General features: G+C 51.0%; 1 protein-coding gene across 1 annotated transcript; it reads left to right on the forward strand.

Annotated features, from left to right (window-relative positions):
• Positions 1 to 12261: 12261 nt before the first annotated feature.
• On the forward strand, positions 12262 to 16506 carry LOC127028804 (ubiquitin carboxyl-terminal hydrolase 42-like). Its single transcript, XM_050914497.1, has 10 exons — positions 12262 to 12448; positions 13383 to 13493; positions 13657 to 13759; positions 13926 to 13993; positions 14173 to 14243; positions 14707 to 14789; positions 15535 to 15646; positions 16037 to 16177; positions 16296 to 16396; positions 16497 to 16506. Exons 1-10 carry the CDS (start codon positions 12262 to 12264, stop codon positions 16504 to 16506), a joined length of 987 nt encoding a protein of 328 aa, XP_050770454.1.
• The last annotated feature ends 547 nt before the right edge of the window (positions 16507 to 17053 follow it).

Here is a 17053-nt window from a genome sequence, read left to right on the forward strand (position 1 = left end):
GTCTGTCTGCTTGAGGGAATAACCACTTTTGTTTTAATGGGTTATTCATGTGCAGTTTTACCAAAGATCCTCTTAAGGCCTTCCAAGAGCTTTTTGTGCCTTGGGGGTGTTGCACAGCTAAGTCATGAAGATTTCTCTACCTGAAGAGCTGCTAGGTCTTGGCAAAAAGGTCACCCATGTTCCTTTTTAGCTGTGGGAACCTACACCTTTGTGTGTGTCCCGTGTCATTACCTCAGCCCCTTCCAGTCACTGCAGGTCACTAAGGAAGAGGTAGACCACAACATGCAACGGAAACGTGTTCCATCTCTGCTTGATTACAGCCGCTGTCCCTGTAGGCAGCGGCTGCTTGACTTCTCGACTTGAGCCTGTCCGTGAGCCTCAGGGCGATCCCACAGGTAAGTCCCTTGAAGGAATGAGCATTTACATTTTAATTTTCTGTTCCTGTGAAATTTAGCTTACTGCTTTCTTGGCTGATGCTCGGGCACGCAGAAGAGCAGAGAGGGAATGGGTCCGGCTCAGTGATGTGCCCCAGGGGGCTCTGCCTTGCGAAGCTGTCTTTGCCAGCCGCTCCAGCGCTGCTTCCAGTGCTGGCTGCAACGTGCCGTTGGGGTTGAGTTTAGAGCTGGTGTGAGCTCCAGGGAGTCCTTTCTCGCGACAGCTCCATGCCTGGTTAGCGGCCACTGCAGGCACCTGGTCAATGTTTGCAAGATGCTCCTGAGTAGCAGGAGCACGGTCATTCAGCTCTGAAGAAGCCTATTGAAATATTTCACGGGAGCTGCTCTGTCCTGTGTTGGTTTACAGATGTGGCTGCAGGCGATGGTTATCCAGCTGGGCAAGTTCAAGGCAGCAATGACGTCCCAAGAGATCTTGGCTGCCCTTTCCTAATGCTGGGAGTCAGGTGCAGATGCTGTTTCTGCAGGCATTTCTGTTGGTGAGTGATTTTCACGCTGCAGACTGATAGCTGTGCTAGGACGAGTGTGACTGTTGGTGGTGCTCCCGGAGTGCGTGAGGGACTTGCGGAGCAGCTATTGCTCAGGAGCCATGAGAGGGCCAGCACCCTGCCAGTCACTGGAGGGGAGAGGGCCCTTGGGTGTCGGAGAGGATGCGCAGGCAGATTTGGGTCGCTGGGACGGGCAGGCTTTGCCTGGGCTGCAGGCGAGATCGATCCCCTGGCCAGGGTCAGAGCAGCCCAGGCTTCACAGCCTGCTCCAGCCCCAGCATCTTGCAGTTTGCCAAAAATGCACTACGTGTAATGTGAACAAGAAGATCACATGCAATTTCCTGGTTTCCCAGCAGGTCAGGTTTTGCTGTCTGTCGTGGTAAAGTGAGAAGTGTCGTGTGCTTCATTTTTTCTCTGTGAATGACACATTGTTTGGACTAGATGCACCCCTAAAAGCGCAGGCTTTGTTCCTAAGCTTGATGAATGTATTTGGAGAGTATTGCCTCCTGAAGGTATCATGTTCCTGATGAGGAACTGTTACTTCTCATTAAACTGTCCCGCTTTCTTTCTAAAGAGGCAGACTGTGAGACTGTGCAGAAGGATGCCTTTCAGAAGGGAAGCAGTCACACAGAGCCAGTCTCAGATGAAGAAAGAGAGGCAAGGCAAGAAACGGGCACGCCAGGTAATTGCTGTCCCGTGGTCACGCGGTGTCACCTGTCAGAATCGCTGTGTGCCCGCAGGCTCTTCCCCCGGTGCCCGCTCTTGCACATCATGTCAGCAGCCAAACCTGGAAGTGTTAGTGCAGAGAAGGTGTTGTCAGAGAAGCCAGGAGCAGCTCGCTGAGGACGACTGTCATCTCTGGTGTGTGGAGGTGATTGCCAGCAGCGTGCCAGAGAGACGCTCCTAGGCATCTCTGGACGTGGTTAGAGATTGCTCACCTCCCACCATACCCAGTTCCCAGGAATTTCGGACCTTGCCCTTTTGGGAACGAGGCCATGTGGACCATGCTCAGCAGGTGATGGGAAATGTGACTCTTGATCGAATGTACCTCCCTCAATACCCGCATCCCAGAGCTTGCCGTGACTCCCTAGAGGCCCTAGGCACATCAGAGGGGGATCCCTCCTGTGAACTGAGGTCCAAAGGGATGCACTGACTCACAGATTGGGCGCGGGCTTAGAGGGGAACTGCGCCGTCCTTCTGCATGCTCTGTGCCTGAGCCGCGCTGAGGCTTTACCTTTCTCTGATTCTTGGCAGTGCTGTCCAGCTCCAGGGAAGCCCACCACGCCGGGAGATATGAAGTTTTTCAAAAGAATGCCAGTACAGAGCAGTCTGGCTGGGAGCCGTAACTGTGAGGCAGGTCTGGAAAACTGGGCATGCAAGCGGTGTCCACGGTGGAGAAAAGGCAAAGCGGGAGAGCAAGGTTCAGGTGTCTCCCGAGAGGGCCTGACTCCGTCCCCTGGGGGTGTGGGTGCTGGGCTGGGGGCGGAGAGCTGGGGGTGGCACTCCCTGCTGCAGGGATGGTTTTTGTCCATGTCGCTCAAAGGAGCGATTGGTCAACCAACCGCGCTCCCCCACGTGCTCTCCATCTGGCCTCATGAGTTCTGTTCAGTGGGACAACTTGTCCCAAAGGGTCAGAGAGACCCTCCATGCAGCAGCACTAGCAAGCTTCAGAGAGTGAAGGCGGGCGACCGCAAAAGAAATTGTGTGCAAATGTGGAGGATCACCAAGAAGGGGGAGAAAACCATGTCCGGAACGGCAAACAACCAGAATCCAGGATAAACCCCGCCACCTGCACGAGACATCAGTTTAGAACAACGAAGATGAACACACCACTGACCATACGTCTGCACCACCTGCACGGGACAAGCACGTACTGGTCCTGCATAGGACAAGTACGTACCGATTCCGTGAACAATAGGAATTGATGATTAGCCCACCCCTTAACAGGAGTGGTTTGATTGGTCTACACAACTGCACGGTAACATATATAAACCCTGCTTTCCTCTGTATCGGGGTCCCCCATGCATTAGGCTGGGGCACCGCTATGTGCATAGCTAAAATATTAAAGAACAAATTCCCTTGGTAATTTTATGCTAAGCATCCTTGTCTCTGTCCTTGGCTGGTGAAGAACTGACTTTTACACCCCCCAACTGCTTGGACACTCATGGAAGCACCAGCTCTTTGCTCCTGGAAATATTGACTTGTGTGCTGCTTTCTCATGATGCAAAAGTAGAGGTGAGCGCGGCAGCCAAACATGAGCAGCAGTCACTGATGCTTCCTGCATCCTACTGTGCTATTACTGGCATCAGAGAAGTGTCCAGACTGCTGCCATTTTGCTTCCTTTGATATTGTAAGCTGTGTGCTCTGTGAGCCCATCCCAACTGCAAGCCCACAAGTGTCTGGATCTTTTCAGCAAAGTGAGGAGAAAACTTAATGATTTGGCTTGCAGCTCTCCGCCTTCAAGTAAGGGGGTAGGCATGCTGCCCCACCTTGCACGGGCCTGACTCCCAGGAAGGAGAAGGCAATAATATTGCGTTCCAATTTGATCTTGACTGCTGTTAATCGATGTGAGAGCTCTGCCTGAGCTGCTAACTAACCCCATCAAGCTCTGGCTGCTGCTTACAGATGAGGTGGTGGGGACAGTGGCACTAATACAACTGTCAGACTCCAAAGGGCCATGGCACAACATCAGAAACGTTTGGAAGTTTTCTGACTACCAGACATTGGAGTCCAAACCCAAAGCAAGTCCATGAGCTGTGAGCACTTTTCTCCAAGTCTGGCAAACTCTTTAAGCAAAGGAAGTTGCTGGAGTGGAGTCTGAGCTGTCCCATGGGGATGAGCAAGGGAAAGCCAAAGAGAAATAACCAGCATGCTGAGGCCTGCTCTCCTGTTTGTGTTTGGGGATGTTCGGAAGCCTGGATTTCAGGCTTCCCACATTTCATATGGATTACCAGTGGGGCTCAGTGACAGAGCTTTAAACTGGACTTGAAGGGGAGGGGGATAATATCAGGCTTGCCTGTGACAAGCTCTGGGATGACACGCCAAGGTTAGAGGGACAGGGTGCTAGTGAGGCTCAATGTCCGGATGGAGGTCAGTGCCGGGTGGTGTCCCTCAGGGGTCCGTATTGGGACCAGTACTGTTTACTATCTTCATCAATGACATAGCCGGTGGGATCGAGTGCACCCTGAGCAAGTTTGCAGTCGACACCAAGCTGAATGGTGCAGGTGACACTCCCGAGGGATGGGATGACATTCAGAGGGACGTGGACAAGCTGGAGAAGTGGGCTCGTGTGAACCTGAGGAGGTTCAACAAGGCCAAGTGCAAGGTCCTGCCCCTGGGTCGAGGCAACCCCCGGTATCAAGACAGGCTGGGGGATGAAGGGATTGAGAGCAGCCCTGCGGAGAAGGACTTGGGGGTACTGGTGGATGAAAAGCTGGACGTGATGCGGCAATGTGCGCTCGCAGCCCAGAAGGCCAACCGTGTCCTGGCTGCATCAAAAGCAGTGTGGGCAGCAGGTCGAGGGAGGTGATTCTGCCCCTCCACTCCACTCTGGTGAGACCCCACCTGGAGTGCTGCGTCCAGCTCTGGAGTCCTCAGTACAGGGAAGACATGGACCTGTTGGAGTGTGGTGGGTTAACCCTGGCTAGATGCCAGGTGCCCACCAAAGCCGCTCTATCACTCCCCGTCCTCAGCTGGACAGGGGGAGAAAATAAAACGAAAGGCTCGTGGGTTGAGATAAGGACAGGGAGATCACTCACTAATTACCGTCACGGGCAAAACAGACTCGACTTGGGGAAAAATTAGTTTAATTTATTACTAGTCAAATCAGAGCAGGATAATGAGAAATAAAACCAAATCTTAAAACACCTTCCCCCCACCTCTCCCTTCTTCCCAGGCTTAACTTTACTCCTTATTTTCTCTACCTCCTCCCCCCGAGCGGCGCAGGGGGACGGGGAATGGGGGTTTGGGTCAGTTCATCACACGCTGTTTCTGCTGCCCCTTCCTCCTCAGGGGGAGGACTCCTCACACTCTTCCCCTGCTCCAGCGTGGGGTCCCTCCCACAGGAGACAGTCCTTCACGAACTTCTCCAATGTGAGTCCTCTCCATGGGCTACAGTTCTTCACGAACTCCTCCAGCGTGGGTCCCATCCACGGGGTGCAGTCCTTCAGGAGCAGACTGCTCCAGCGTGGGTCCCCCACGGGGTCACAAGTCCTGCCAGCAAACCTGCTTCAGCGTGGGCTCCTCTCTCCACGGGGCCACAGGTCCGCAGGTCCTGCCAGGAGCCTGCTCCAGCGCGGGCTTCCCACGGGGTCACAGCGTCCTTCAGGCATCCACCTGCTCCGGCGTGGGGCCCTCCACGGGCTGCAGGTGGATATCTGCTCCACCGTGGACCTCCATGGGCTGCAGGGGGACAGCCTGCCTCACCATGGTCTTCACCACGGGCTGCAGGGGAATCTCTCTGCTCCGGCGCCTGGAGCACCTCCTCCCCCTCCTTCTTCACTGACCTTGGTGTCTGCGGAGTTGTTTCTCTCACATCTTCTCACTCCGCTCTCTCTGGCTGCAACTGCAACTCCCCTGTAACTTTTTTCCCTTTCTTAAATATGTTATCACAGAGGCGCTACCACTGTTACTGATTGGCTCGGCCTTGGCTAGCGGCAGGTCCGTCTTGGAACCCGCTGGCATTCACTTTATCGGACATAGGGGAAGCTTCTAGCAGCTTCTCACAGAAGCCGCCCTTGTAGCCCCCCCGCTACCAAAACCTTGCCACGCAAACCCAATACATGGAGCGGGTCCAGAGGAGGGCCACAAAAATGATCAGAGAGTTGGGGTTGTTCAGCCTGGAGAAGAGAAGGCTGCCGGGAGACCTTCTTGCGGCCTTTCAATACTTCAAGGAGGCTTATAAGCAAGATGGGGACAGACGTTTTCGTAGGGCCTGTTGCGGTAGGACAAGGGGTAATGGTTTTAAGCTCAAAGAGGGTAGATTCAGACTAGATTTAAGGAAGAACTTTTTTACGATGAGGGTGGTGAAACACTGGAAGAGGTTGCCCAGAGAGGTGGTAGATGCCCCATCCCTGGCAACATTCAAGGTGAGGCTGGACGGGGCTCTGAGCAACCTGATCTAGTTGAAGATGTCCCTGCTCACGGCAGGGGGGGTGGTGACTAGATGACCTTTAAAGGTCCCTTCCAACCCAAACGATTCTATGATTCTATGATTCTATCTTTTGAAAAATTGATCTGCCGCTTTGGGAAGAATTCTCTTTCTAAAATGTTCAGCTGTGAAGAATTCATGGCAGAGACCTGGGGAATGAATTTCTCGGAGGTCTCCCACGAATAGCTAGGTGCCTGTTTGAGTCAGTTACTAAAGTGACAATTCACATGGAAGGAATTTAACTTTTCATACATGAAAACACCTTTAGGAAATGCAGCAAAACAGGCAGTTTAGTGATAAGATCTGCAGTGCTGTTCATATTTCCTTGCTCTGCATTTGGTTTTGTCTACTACTAGTGCTTGTTTGATACATGTTTTCCTTTGCACAGTTCTGATGAAATTGTCCATTTCAACTTCAAGCTTTTGACCATCTGTTTTCAAGTGAAACATTTATTTTACCCCATTTCAGATGGTTTTTAATCTAGCTCATTGTATAGACTTAAATATTGAGCGCAATAAAGCCCAGAAGGCTTTTCAGTGTGAACTGTAGAAGTTACAGACTAGATTGCTCGAGAGCCGTATTCACAAACTAGCAAAGCGGAATTGTGTTTCCCTAACGAATGCATCATGAAAGTTACAGAAACCATTGTGAAAATTGTTAAAGTTAGGATCGGGATGTCCTGGGATGAAAAAATGTTTGTGTTCGTACGATTTCTTAACAGCCCACCTATAAATACTAGAGTGGTAAAAGCGGACACAGCAGTTCAGGAAAAGCAGTGTCCTTCCCTGGTTGCTAAGAATTTGGAAGTGTCCTTTCCTATCATTGCCAGCCATTTAAAGAGTGAAATACATCTTAGAATTGTCACTAGATGGTTGGTTGTAATAGGGTGGATACTGTGATATAGTCAGGTATGAAAAAGATACTCTAGAGCTGGCGTTTCATTAGTTGCATGGTTAAACAATTGTTATGGCTCAGCAAAAAGTGTTTGAAGTCTTAAAAAATTCTAATGTTTTCCTGAAGCGTGACATAAGTAGACTAGAGAAGAGTATCTCTCTCCTTGTGAGTCCTGTTTGAAACTCCTGTCAACAAAAGAATGTATTTTTTGTTTGTGTTTCTGTCAACCTGTCCATAGGGAACTGATGGAACTGGGCTGTGAAGATGCAAGTTTGGCCTTTAAACTGAAAAGCTACATCACGGATGCAACCTGCTTTGGGATGGCATTTTTTTATTCTTCATAAACCGTGAGATTTCAAAAACCAAACAAAACAAGGCAGCATATTGTAGACTTGTACAGAGTCTGCAAAGTAATCAAAACTACAAGAGTTCCTGAAGAACTACAAAACCCTTGGGAATGTGAACATTCTTGAAAACACTGAAGAATAAATATTACAGCTTGTTGTGGTTTAACCCCAGCCGGACACTAAGCACCACGCAGCCGCTCGCTCTCTTCCCCCCGACCCCTGGGATGGGGGAGAGAATCAGGAAAAAAACCTCGTGAGTTGAGATAAAGACAGTTTAATAGGACAGCAAGGAATGAAAAACAATGATAATGAGAATAATAATATGACAATAGTAATACTAAAAGAATTAAACTATACAGAGCAAGTGGTGCACAATGCAATTGCTCACCACTCGTTGACCGACGCCCAGTTAGTTCCCGAGCTGCGATCCGCCCCTCCCAGCCAGCTCCCCCAGTTTATATACTGGGCATGATGTCATATGGTATGGAATAGCTCTTTGGGCAGTTTGGGTCAGCTGTCCTGGCGGTGTCCCCTCCCGGCTTCTTGTGCCCCTCCAGCCTTCTTGCTGGCTGGGCATGAGAAGCTGAAAAATCCTTGACTTTAGTATCAACGCTACTTAGCAACAACTAAAACCATCAGTGTGTTATCAACATTATTTTCCTACTAAATCCAAAACACAGCACTGTACCAGCTACTAGGAAGAAAATCAACTCTGTCCTAGCTGAAACCAGGACACAGCTAAATGTAGATCTTAAGGTGATCTTCTATTTGCAGTATGGCCCAGGAGACAAGAGAAGAGAACAACACGCGACCCTCCAAGAACTGCCCTGTGAGCAGTGCGGCAGGAAGAGAGCGCGCTCCGACACTGAGGAGTCGGGAGAAGCTGAAGGGAAGCCACCCAGCCCGTCAGTCTCCCCAGCGGAGGTGCGCTCACAGCGGGGAAAGGGCAGAAGCACAGTGGCCATCAGGTGGCGCCTGGCAGTGGGAGCCTGTACCAGCTCTTCCCACAGGGAGAGCAAGAGCCCTGGTGATGGGCGAAGCTCAGGAGAAGATCCGCCTTGAAAAAGAAAGAGAAGCCAGAGCAGAGGAAGAGCCTTTGTGGCGGAGCCGGGGAGGTGGGAAACATGCAGCTTGTCCACCAGTTGCTATTGCTGCCATGCGAGAGGAGATGGTGGAGGGAAAGAGTTCTGGCACTGGGCTAAGGACGTGGAGAAATTGAGGCCGACCGACAGCCACAGGTCTCCAAAGGATTCTCACAGAAGCCAAAGGCTTCGCCATCCCCTCTCTGGAGCGGTAGGTGTGCGTGGCTGGAGCGGTCAGAGAGCATCTGGTCTGTGCTTCGGTGGATGAGCAGGTCAGCGGCAGCCTGGGAAATACTCCCTTGTCCAACATGCGCCAGTTCACTTCGAGTTTGTGGGCTCTTGCCAGGCAAATAAAAAACAAAGCCCCAGGAAGAGAGAACGTTTCCCCCCCCCCCCTTCTTTTTGTTGCATTCCTTTTCATTACTATTATTACTATATTTCATTATTACTATTGTTAGTATTATATTTTACTTTAGTTATTAAACTGTTCTTATCTCAACCCACGAGTTTTACTTTTTTTTCCTTTGCTTTCCTCCTCCTCACCCCACTGGGAGGGGGAGGGGGAAACGGCTGCGTGGTGCTGAGTTGCTGACTGGGGTTAAACCACGACAGCCTTTTCTGATAATGCACGCGTCCCGGAGGTCGGCGCTCGTCGGCATGTATTAGCGGCTGACAGCACAACAAAAAGAAAGGTGAAAGACAGAAGCAAGAGGTCCTGGTGATGAGAAGAAAAAAAATACAGGAGGTGAAGAAGGAGGACAAAAAGTAAGCAAGGCAGCAGCATCAGGGAACTGTTCCTAACCTTACTGGCTGTTTCAGATGCAGGGCTCACAGACTGAAGCGTTTGCTGTTCCAACTCGGCTTACCGCCTGCAGTTGGCCAAAGAAAGCCACCAGGAAGCATTCTCAACACAAGGCTAACCTTCCAAACTTGAAACCTGTGATTGAAACCATAACATTGGCATCAAAACCCAACCCACTCCCAAGTGCTGCTTCTGATTTTGGTAAAGGATTTTCCCAGGTGAGAAAGAACTGTTGGGGGTTTCTTCCATTTGTTTAACTCGGGGCTTCCTATATGAAAGCACGCCCGTAATCCAGAAGGATGGGAGCTTTCTGCACCTGCTGAGCCTATTCAGTAAGCATGTACAGATGCGAGGGGGAAAAAATGCCCTAGGCCAGAACATCTCCGGTGCTGCTCAGTTAGAGGCTCAGGTCGGCTCTGTGTTATTCATGTTATCTCCTCCCCAGTGCGACCTCTGGTGCAAGAGAGACGAGAAGACCAGGGAATGGCAAACATTGCCACTGACGGCCATCAACAGGATCATCCTTTTGTGAAGAAAAGGAGTTTCCACTCTTGTTTTCTTCCTTGTTTCAGTGGAGAAGTTGTTTTTCCTGGCAAACTTGGGTGGTAGTGTTGGAGGAAAAAAGACAAGAGCGATGACTCTTGAAGGTGATTTTGCAGTGTCCTACAGGGGCTGCAGCTCAAGCAGCTTCTGGCCCGTTTCTGAGCCTGTCGCAAGGCGTCCCCTAGTTGAACTCAGTTTCTGAGGCAAAAGCCAGGCAGAAAGGTGCCGGAATGACTCCTCGCAGGCAGTGTAAAGCAGCCAGCTCCCAAGTGTGCTGTGAGTGAGGCAAAGCGAGCAAAGCAAAGGTGCTTGTCCTTTGTGACACGGAGAGAAGGAGTCCCAAGGGCGGGGTCCCAATGGCTGGGGGCTGGGACAGGCTCTCAGCATGACTACATTTTCTCATTCTTGTTTAGTTAACACATCCTAAGGGGGACAAGTATAGGGCTCCCGGTAAAGGGCTTCCATGTGGTACCAATGTAGTGTCCCCCGCCACCCAAAGTGGCAGAACATCTTCATGAGATTTCCCCCGGGAGGGACAGACGGCCTTTGTCTGCGCTTCCCGCCTGAATGCTGTAACTGGCTGCGCTGGGAAATGCAAGTGGTACATTAGATGTCTTCTTTTCTTCTTTTCTTCCCCAGCATGATGTAGAGGAGGGAAAACGGTAAAGATTGTTTCCCAAGTGCCTTGCCTGTGGGCTTCTTCAAACTAGAGAGCTGCAATAGGGCACCTACCCCACGGAGATTTTTCAAAAGCAACCCCTTGAGTGTGAGGGTCTTGTGTTGCTACCAGTAGCAATAGATCAACAGGTGGTCCTCTTCAGAGGAGGCCTTGTGCATTTTTGTCTTCCAAAAAGCACTCGATACTTGCTGTGGCCTAAAATGCTGTGGAAGTGAAGGCGATGTCCTGAGTGCGCAGCTCTGCAGAAGTGGAAAGTAGCACTGATCCAGTTTGGATGGAAAAAGCTGGGGGGTGCGTGCACGTCGTTTTGGGGGTGTTCATTGTCCCAAAGAGCTCCTTAGTGCTCCGAGTTGCTTCTTTGCAAGGAAGCGAGGGGGGTTGTGTGGTTCTTGTCCTTCTGGAGAACTTGTCGACACTCTTTTTGCCAACGTGAGCTTTCTCCTCCGTTACAGATGGGAGCAATGGGCACCACACGGAGCGACTCCTGTGAGTGCAGAAGTCTTGGAAAGAGAAGACGGCTGGGAGAAAGATGCGACACGAGTGGGGTGACCTTGCGTGCTAGTTCCTTGCTTCTTTCTCTCTTTGCTCTTAAGACTTCTTAGGAGGTGATTAGCAGTACAAGTTTGCGGTGCCTAATTGGAGTAGTGCTGAGCTGCAAGACTATGGGTGGAGAGGAAGTTGGCCAGAGTTAGTGAAATGAGAGGAGTAGTTTGTTGCACATGAGCAAAAGGAAGCAGCCCTTTTCCAAAGCTGTGTGTGGAGGGGTGAAGGAGAATGGCAGCCCTCAGGCTGCCTCTAGTGTGTGTTTGGGTTAGAGATGAGAGCTGGTTCTTCTGGGTGCTCCTGTGCAGAGGAGTACTTGGTAAAAAGCCTTTCTTCAGCCCCAAGACTAGAACCTCCGTTAGCATGTGATTTCCTTGCAGGCATTAGTGAGGGAAGGGCTCCGCCCCAAAGGGTCCTGCTTCCTCCTGAGAAGATTTGCATGGCCTGTCAACAAACAGGCAGTGTCAGAGCGGGCCTCTACAACCTGGGTAATCCGTGCTTCCTCAAGAGCATCCTGCAGCGTTTGAGTGCGGAGTGTGGGGAAGGAGGCCAGGGCCGTAGCAGCAGGGCTGTGCCAGCCCCAGCCGTGGCCAGCAGTGGCCCCAGCTGTGTGCCTGTGTCCCCGGGGCTGGCTCTGCATGGGGCAGAGGTGTGTGCTCTGCCCAGAGAGGAGCACCTTCCCCGCAGTGAGCGCCTGGGGAGGCCCCGCGGCCGCAGCTGCAGGAGGTGCTGGGCGGTGCCAGCCCTGTTGCCGGGCGGCCCCGCACACTGTCGTGTCACAAAGGGCATCACAGGGGCGGGTGGTCATAAGGGGCATCCCCGGGCAGCTCGTGCCACACTCTCTCCCGGAGCTGGCGGCTGTGCTGGCGAGAGTGAGCGTGGGCTGAGCTCGACGGCGGGGTCGCTCAGCTCCTCGCTGTCCGCATTTCGTTCTATATTCTCCTTTTCTTCCTGGAAGTCTCATCCTTTTTTTCTCCCTCCCCTTCCCACCAATTCCAGTTGGTGGAAAAGGTAATTCTTTGTTTCTGTTTGGACAGGAGATTGCATAGATAGAGACAGGGTAGAAGTGTGGGTTGGCCTGTACCGTCCTAGGTGTCAGCTGAGCTCTACCGTTAGAGCTGGGGTAGATGCAGGCTGTCAGCATAATTCCTTGTTCCTAGTTATCCTTTATGTAGCCCATCCTAAGAGGGACAAGTCTAGGGCTACTGGTGTAGGGCTTTCCTAAGCCAAAACAAGAGGATCTCCTTTAAAATCTGATTTTCTTGCAGGCCTGAGTGTGGGAATGGCCCTGCCAGAAAGGGACCTGTTTCCTCCGCAGAAGATTTGCATGGCCTGGCAGCAAAGACGCAGTGTCGGAGGAGGCCTCTGCAACCTGGGCAATACCTGCTTCCTCAACTCCGTCCTGCAGTGTTTGACGTACACCCCGCCGCTGGCCAACTACTTGCTCTCTCATGAGCACAGCCGGTCCTGTGAGTCCTTGCTACACGTTCTTTTAACTCTTCTGGGCAGCTCGGAAGGATGAAAAAACAACAGTGACTCTGGGAAGACAGCTCTGAATTTTCCTCTAGAAGCTGCCTTCGAATATTGCCTTCCGAGCAGGCTTGGCCTAGCGTAGGGAGCACGTTAGTTTGCTTTCATGCGCCGTGCTCGTCCTCCCAGGGAAGATCATTTCTTGCTTCCTGTGGCTAATGAGTGCCTTTGACAGGCATGCCTTTAGTGAGCCTTTGGCACCTGGAGTTCGTGCTGCTGGTGGCAAGATGCTAAAATGGAGGATGTGGGCAGCCTAGATGCTCAGAGTTGCTTCACAGCTCGTTTCCATAGTGCCCTACTGCTGTGGTAAATGATAGAATCGCTGGTAAAGCATGAGGATGGGAAAAAGAACTCAAACAACCCCTAGCAAGCTGAATGAGGTGGCCTCGTCTGAAGACGATCAGAAATGGGGGCGGGGGGGTGTGTTAAAAGCTGGAATTTTATGGAGGAGAAAATCATTCTTTGTTGGTCAACCCCTTGAGTCTGTGTTCTTTGGATTTCATTCTGATTGGTGGATGTTATAAGCCTGGAAGCCTCTTGCCATATCAAGATGTGTCCATTCTGAACCTGTGGGCTTTCTGGCCTGGTACGTCGGTCGGTTCCCATGCAGAGTGTCTGCTTTAGAGCAGAGATAAGGGATGTATTTCTTCTAGACGCCTCTGCGCAAGAAACTGCCCCAGGGCTGTTGAGGCAGTGGCATGGGAGGAGAAGAGGATGTAGAATGGAGAGTGGAGATTGTAGCTGTAACTTAAACGTGGGGTGGTTTGGTGTTTTTTTTCCTTGAAGGTTTTCCATAGCTGTGTATATTTGACCTGACTGAGAGGCTTGCTTGCTTCCTTCCTCCCTTCCTTCCTTCTTTCCCTCCCTCTTTAGGCAAGGAGCAAGGCTTCTGCATGATGTGTACCATGGAAGGGCACATTGAGGAGGTCCTGTCTTGCTCGGGCAGTGCCATCGAACCTACGCTTGTTGTCAATGCGCTTCCACGTGAGTCATTTCAGATGGTTTCATTTGGAGGTCTTTTTGATTTCTGAAGAAGCCGGTGTGTAACTGGCTTTGCCGGGTTCATGTTAAGGAGGAGAGCTTTTAGAAGGGTAAGCTTTCTTTCCTTTTTCTCTGAGATGAATGTGAAAACCTTCTTCTTTCTTAGGAATAGGAGAACATTTCCAGCTTGGCGCCCAGGAAGACGCGCATGAATTCTTCTGCTATGCCGTGGACGCCATGCAGAGAGCTTGTTTGAGCAGAAGCAGCGAGTAAGCCTAAGCCCAAGACCACTGAAATACTCTCTCGCCCTTTTGAGTCCTCCATTTCCAAGCGTCCGTGAAAACCGCTGTCCAGGGCTTTCCTGACAAGGAGAACTCTTGGAAGAGCTACCTCTCTGCCTTCCACCTTCTGAGCTCCGATTACCATTTCTTGCAGCTGGGACACATCTTGTCAAGCCAGCACAGTCATTCATCAGGTCTTTGGAGGATTTCTAAGATCCAGAGGTACTTTTGAAAAATATTACTGTCCTGAGAATGATCTGTGGCTCTTTCTCTGTTTGTGGTAACCAGCTTCTGGAATGCGGCAGGATGTCCAGTGTGCCTAAAGTAGTAGGTATTGGTGGTTGAAATGGGCGGAGTTCGTCTCCTTCCCAACCTGAGAAGCATTTCTCTTTGCCTTCCAGTAACGTGCTTGAGCTGCCAAGCCGTTTCCGACACCTACGAGGCATTCCTTGCTATTCCTTTGGATATCAAGGTAAGATGTTTTGAAATTGTGGTGCAAAGTGTTTCAAGGCCCCTGCAGGGCGCCTAGGTTATCTCCAGTAAACTCGGTTGACTTCAAACTGTGGGCTGTTAGCACGCAAGAGCTTGGTGGTGGGTGGGAAGGGAACCGGACTTGCGTGCTCCTTCTGTGGAAGCCCTGTAAATGGTCTCCCTGTGCTGCGTGCTGGGTGTCAGCTGGGCAAAGAGGAAGCATGGTACCTCCAGCCATGATGACACTGTCCTACCACCCTGCTTTGGACTCCCTCAATACGCGTCTGATTGCTGTACGGATGGCTTGGATTGCTTTTGCTGGTTTTGACCACGCGTTCCACAGGCAACTCGGGTAGCGCCCAGGGGTAGCTGTTTATTGGGCTAACGCTGGTACCACACGGGTAGCCGTTTCCTGGGATTTTAAGTTTCCAGGAGTTTAGTGCTCTCTTTTCTTTCTCACCCAGGCAGCCTCGTCTCTCACTGGAGCTCTGGAAGACTTTGTCAAACCTGAGCAGCTGGATGGCGAAAATGGCTATAAATGTAGCAAGTAAGATTATTACTAATGACATCGTCATAGTAGATACTGGGTTACGGTATTGCATGTGTGGGAGCACTGGTTAGGTTTTGACTTAATTGAGCAACCCAGTCATGAGACAGCTTGGGTTGTTTTCTTTTTTTTTGGCTTCCCCATACAACTAATCCACCGGAATGATCCGGAACTTGGAAGAGAATGCATTTGGTTTTAAGATGGGTATTTTATTCTCCCCTCTGGCTGAATATTTGCAAAGCTTGGATGAGAATTTTATTCCTGGCCTTGTGTGCCCTGGAGGTGGTCAACCTTCCTAGCTATGAAGTTGCCCACTGAACTACCCCTATGGCCAGAAGGGACAAGACATGTGCCATAGGCAGTGGTGAGCCGCAGCAAGGAGGAGCTCTAGACAGTGATTTGGCAACAGCAGCTTCCTCAAGAAAGCCATCAGCAGTTTCATTTCCAAGGCTTTTTGGATGCTTGCATCTCTGTGCAGGAGCCCTCAGTCCTCGGAGAGTAGCAGCCCCTGCGGGCTCTCTGAACAGTGTCATGCCTTGTGCTTGTATTGTAAAGACTGTCGACTGCTGCTCTCCAAAGCGAGCCACCCGAGAGTGAAGCTACCTTCAGGGAGAGCGGATGGACTGAAGGGGTCTGAAACGCAAACATTTGCATACGATAGGATGCATGGATATACGATACATGGATGGGGGGCAGAGTGGGGAGAAGATAGGTTGCAACAGTTGGGTCTGTGCTTGTTTTTAAGGTGTGAACAGCTGGCCGCTGCGTCCAAGAGGCTGACGATCCATCGTTCCTCCAATGTCCTGACACTGTGCTTGAAGAGATTTGATGCTTTCTCTGGCAGAAAGATTAACAAGGTATGTATACAAGTGCACAGCAACTTTGTCTGCTTGGAAGGAGACCTTTTGCGAAGGAGAATCCTTTCTTGGAAGTAGGTAATGTCTGCACACGATGGCTATCGAGTGGAGCCGTCTAAGAAAAACCACTGCAAGAGCTATGCCTTGCTCTTTCCCTTGTGGTAAGAGGAAAGTTCCAATGTGAAGACAGGCACCTCCTGTGGGTGTAAAGAGCTGCTTTGGCCGAGAACAGTTTTCTGCCACTGAAACGATGAAGCGGCAAGAGCTGGTTTTGAGGAACCAGGAAGATGAGTTTCTCTGTCCCTAGCCTGTGTTTGGTGACAAGGTTTTCTCTGGCTGGTTCCTAAAGGCTCTGGGGATAATTTTGGAGTCTTGTTGGTCTCTCTTTAGGTTGTGCGGTACCCGGAATATTTGGACCTTGGCGCATACATGTCTGAAGTGGCTGGAGAAGCACCCCTCTATTCCTTGTATGCCGTGCTGGTACATGAAGGTTCCGGCTGTCAGACAGGACACTATTACTGCTTCGTAAAGGTAGAAGTCCACTTTGTGATTTGCGTTGGTGTATTGTGTCCTTCAGTGGTGTCCTGCCTGTGGTTTTGTTTTCAAAGCCCTGCAGTTCATCCGAAGCTAGCGTTGCCCTTCTTTGCAGGCCAGCGACGGATGTTGGTACGAGATGAATGACGACTCTGTGGTTCTTTGTGACATCAAGACGGTTCTCCGCCAGCGTGCCTATTTACTCTTCTATGCCAGGTAAGAAGAAGTGTGAAAGGGTGTTGAGAATACACTCCCTCTCCTGTTAGTGATGTGGTTGTTGCTGTTGTCCTCTGGTGGGTTTTGCTTTCTCTCCTAGGAGAGAATGACTGTTTGTCCAGTGCAGTTCTGTCTGTTGTGCAGTTGGCCAGGTCCTTTCTTGTCCCTCCTTGTCTGGCACTAAACTGTTGTGCTTGTGTAAATTGCAAGCTGTCTGCTCTCTGAGACTGGCTAGCTGCAAGAAGAGGCAAAAGGGAGGTTCGAGAGGGTATAAAGAGGAGTTTGTGCTTGGAAAGGGAGAAGCCTGGCTGGAAGACCAGGATCTCATTGCCAGCTTCTAGTGCTGGTTCAGTCTTCTGTGTGTCATATCAAGTGCTGCCAGAAACTGACCGGATGAGACTGAAGCCACGAGGAGGCTGCAAGAACAACCCTCGAGTAAGATCGCTGTTTTTTCTCCAGGCACCATGATTTGACCCCTGGAGCAGGCGCTGAATGCCAAGAGGCAAAGAGCACTTGCGTGGCAAAGCTGGGCCAAGGGCTGAAGAGTCCGTTTTCTGGAGGCATCGTGGGACTCAGAAATCAAGAAGGTGGAGAAACTACGCAGAGGATGCAAGGGAAGCGAAAACCACGGGACCGTGCAGGAACTCGCCCTCAGCA

This window comes from Gymnogyps californianus, unplaced genomic scaffold, assembly GCF_018139145.2.
Source record: "Gymnogyps californianus isolate 813 unplaced genomic scaffold, ASM1813914v2 HiC_scaffold_43, whole genome shotgun sequence".
Taxonomy (NCBI): Eukaryota; Metazoa; Chordata; class Aves; order Accipitriformes; family Cathartidae; genus Gymnogyps; species Gymnogyps californianus.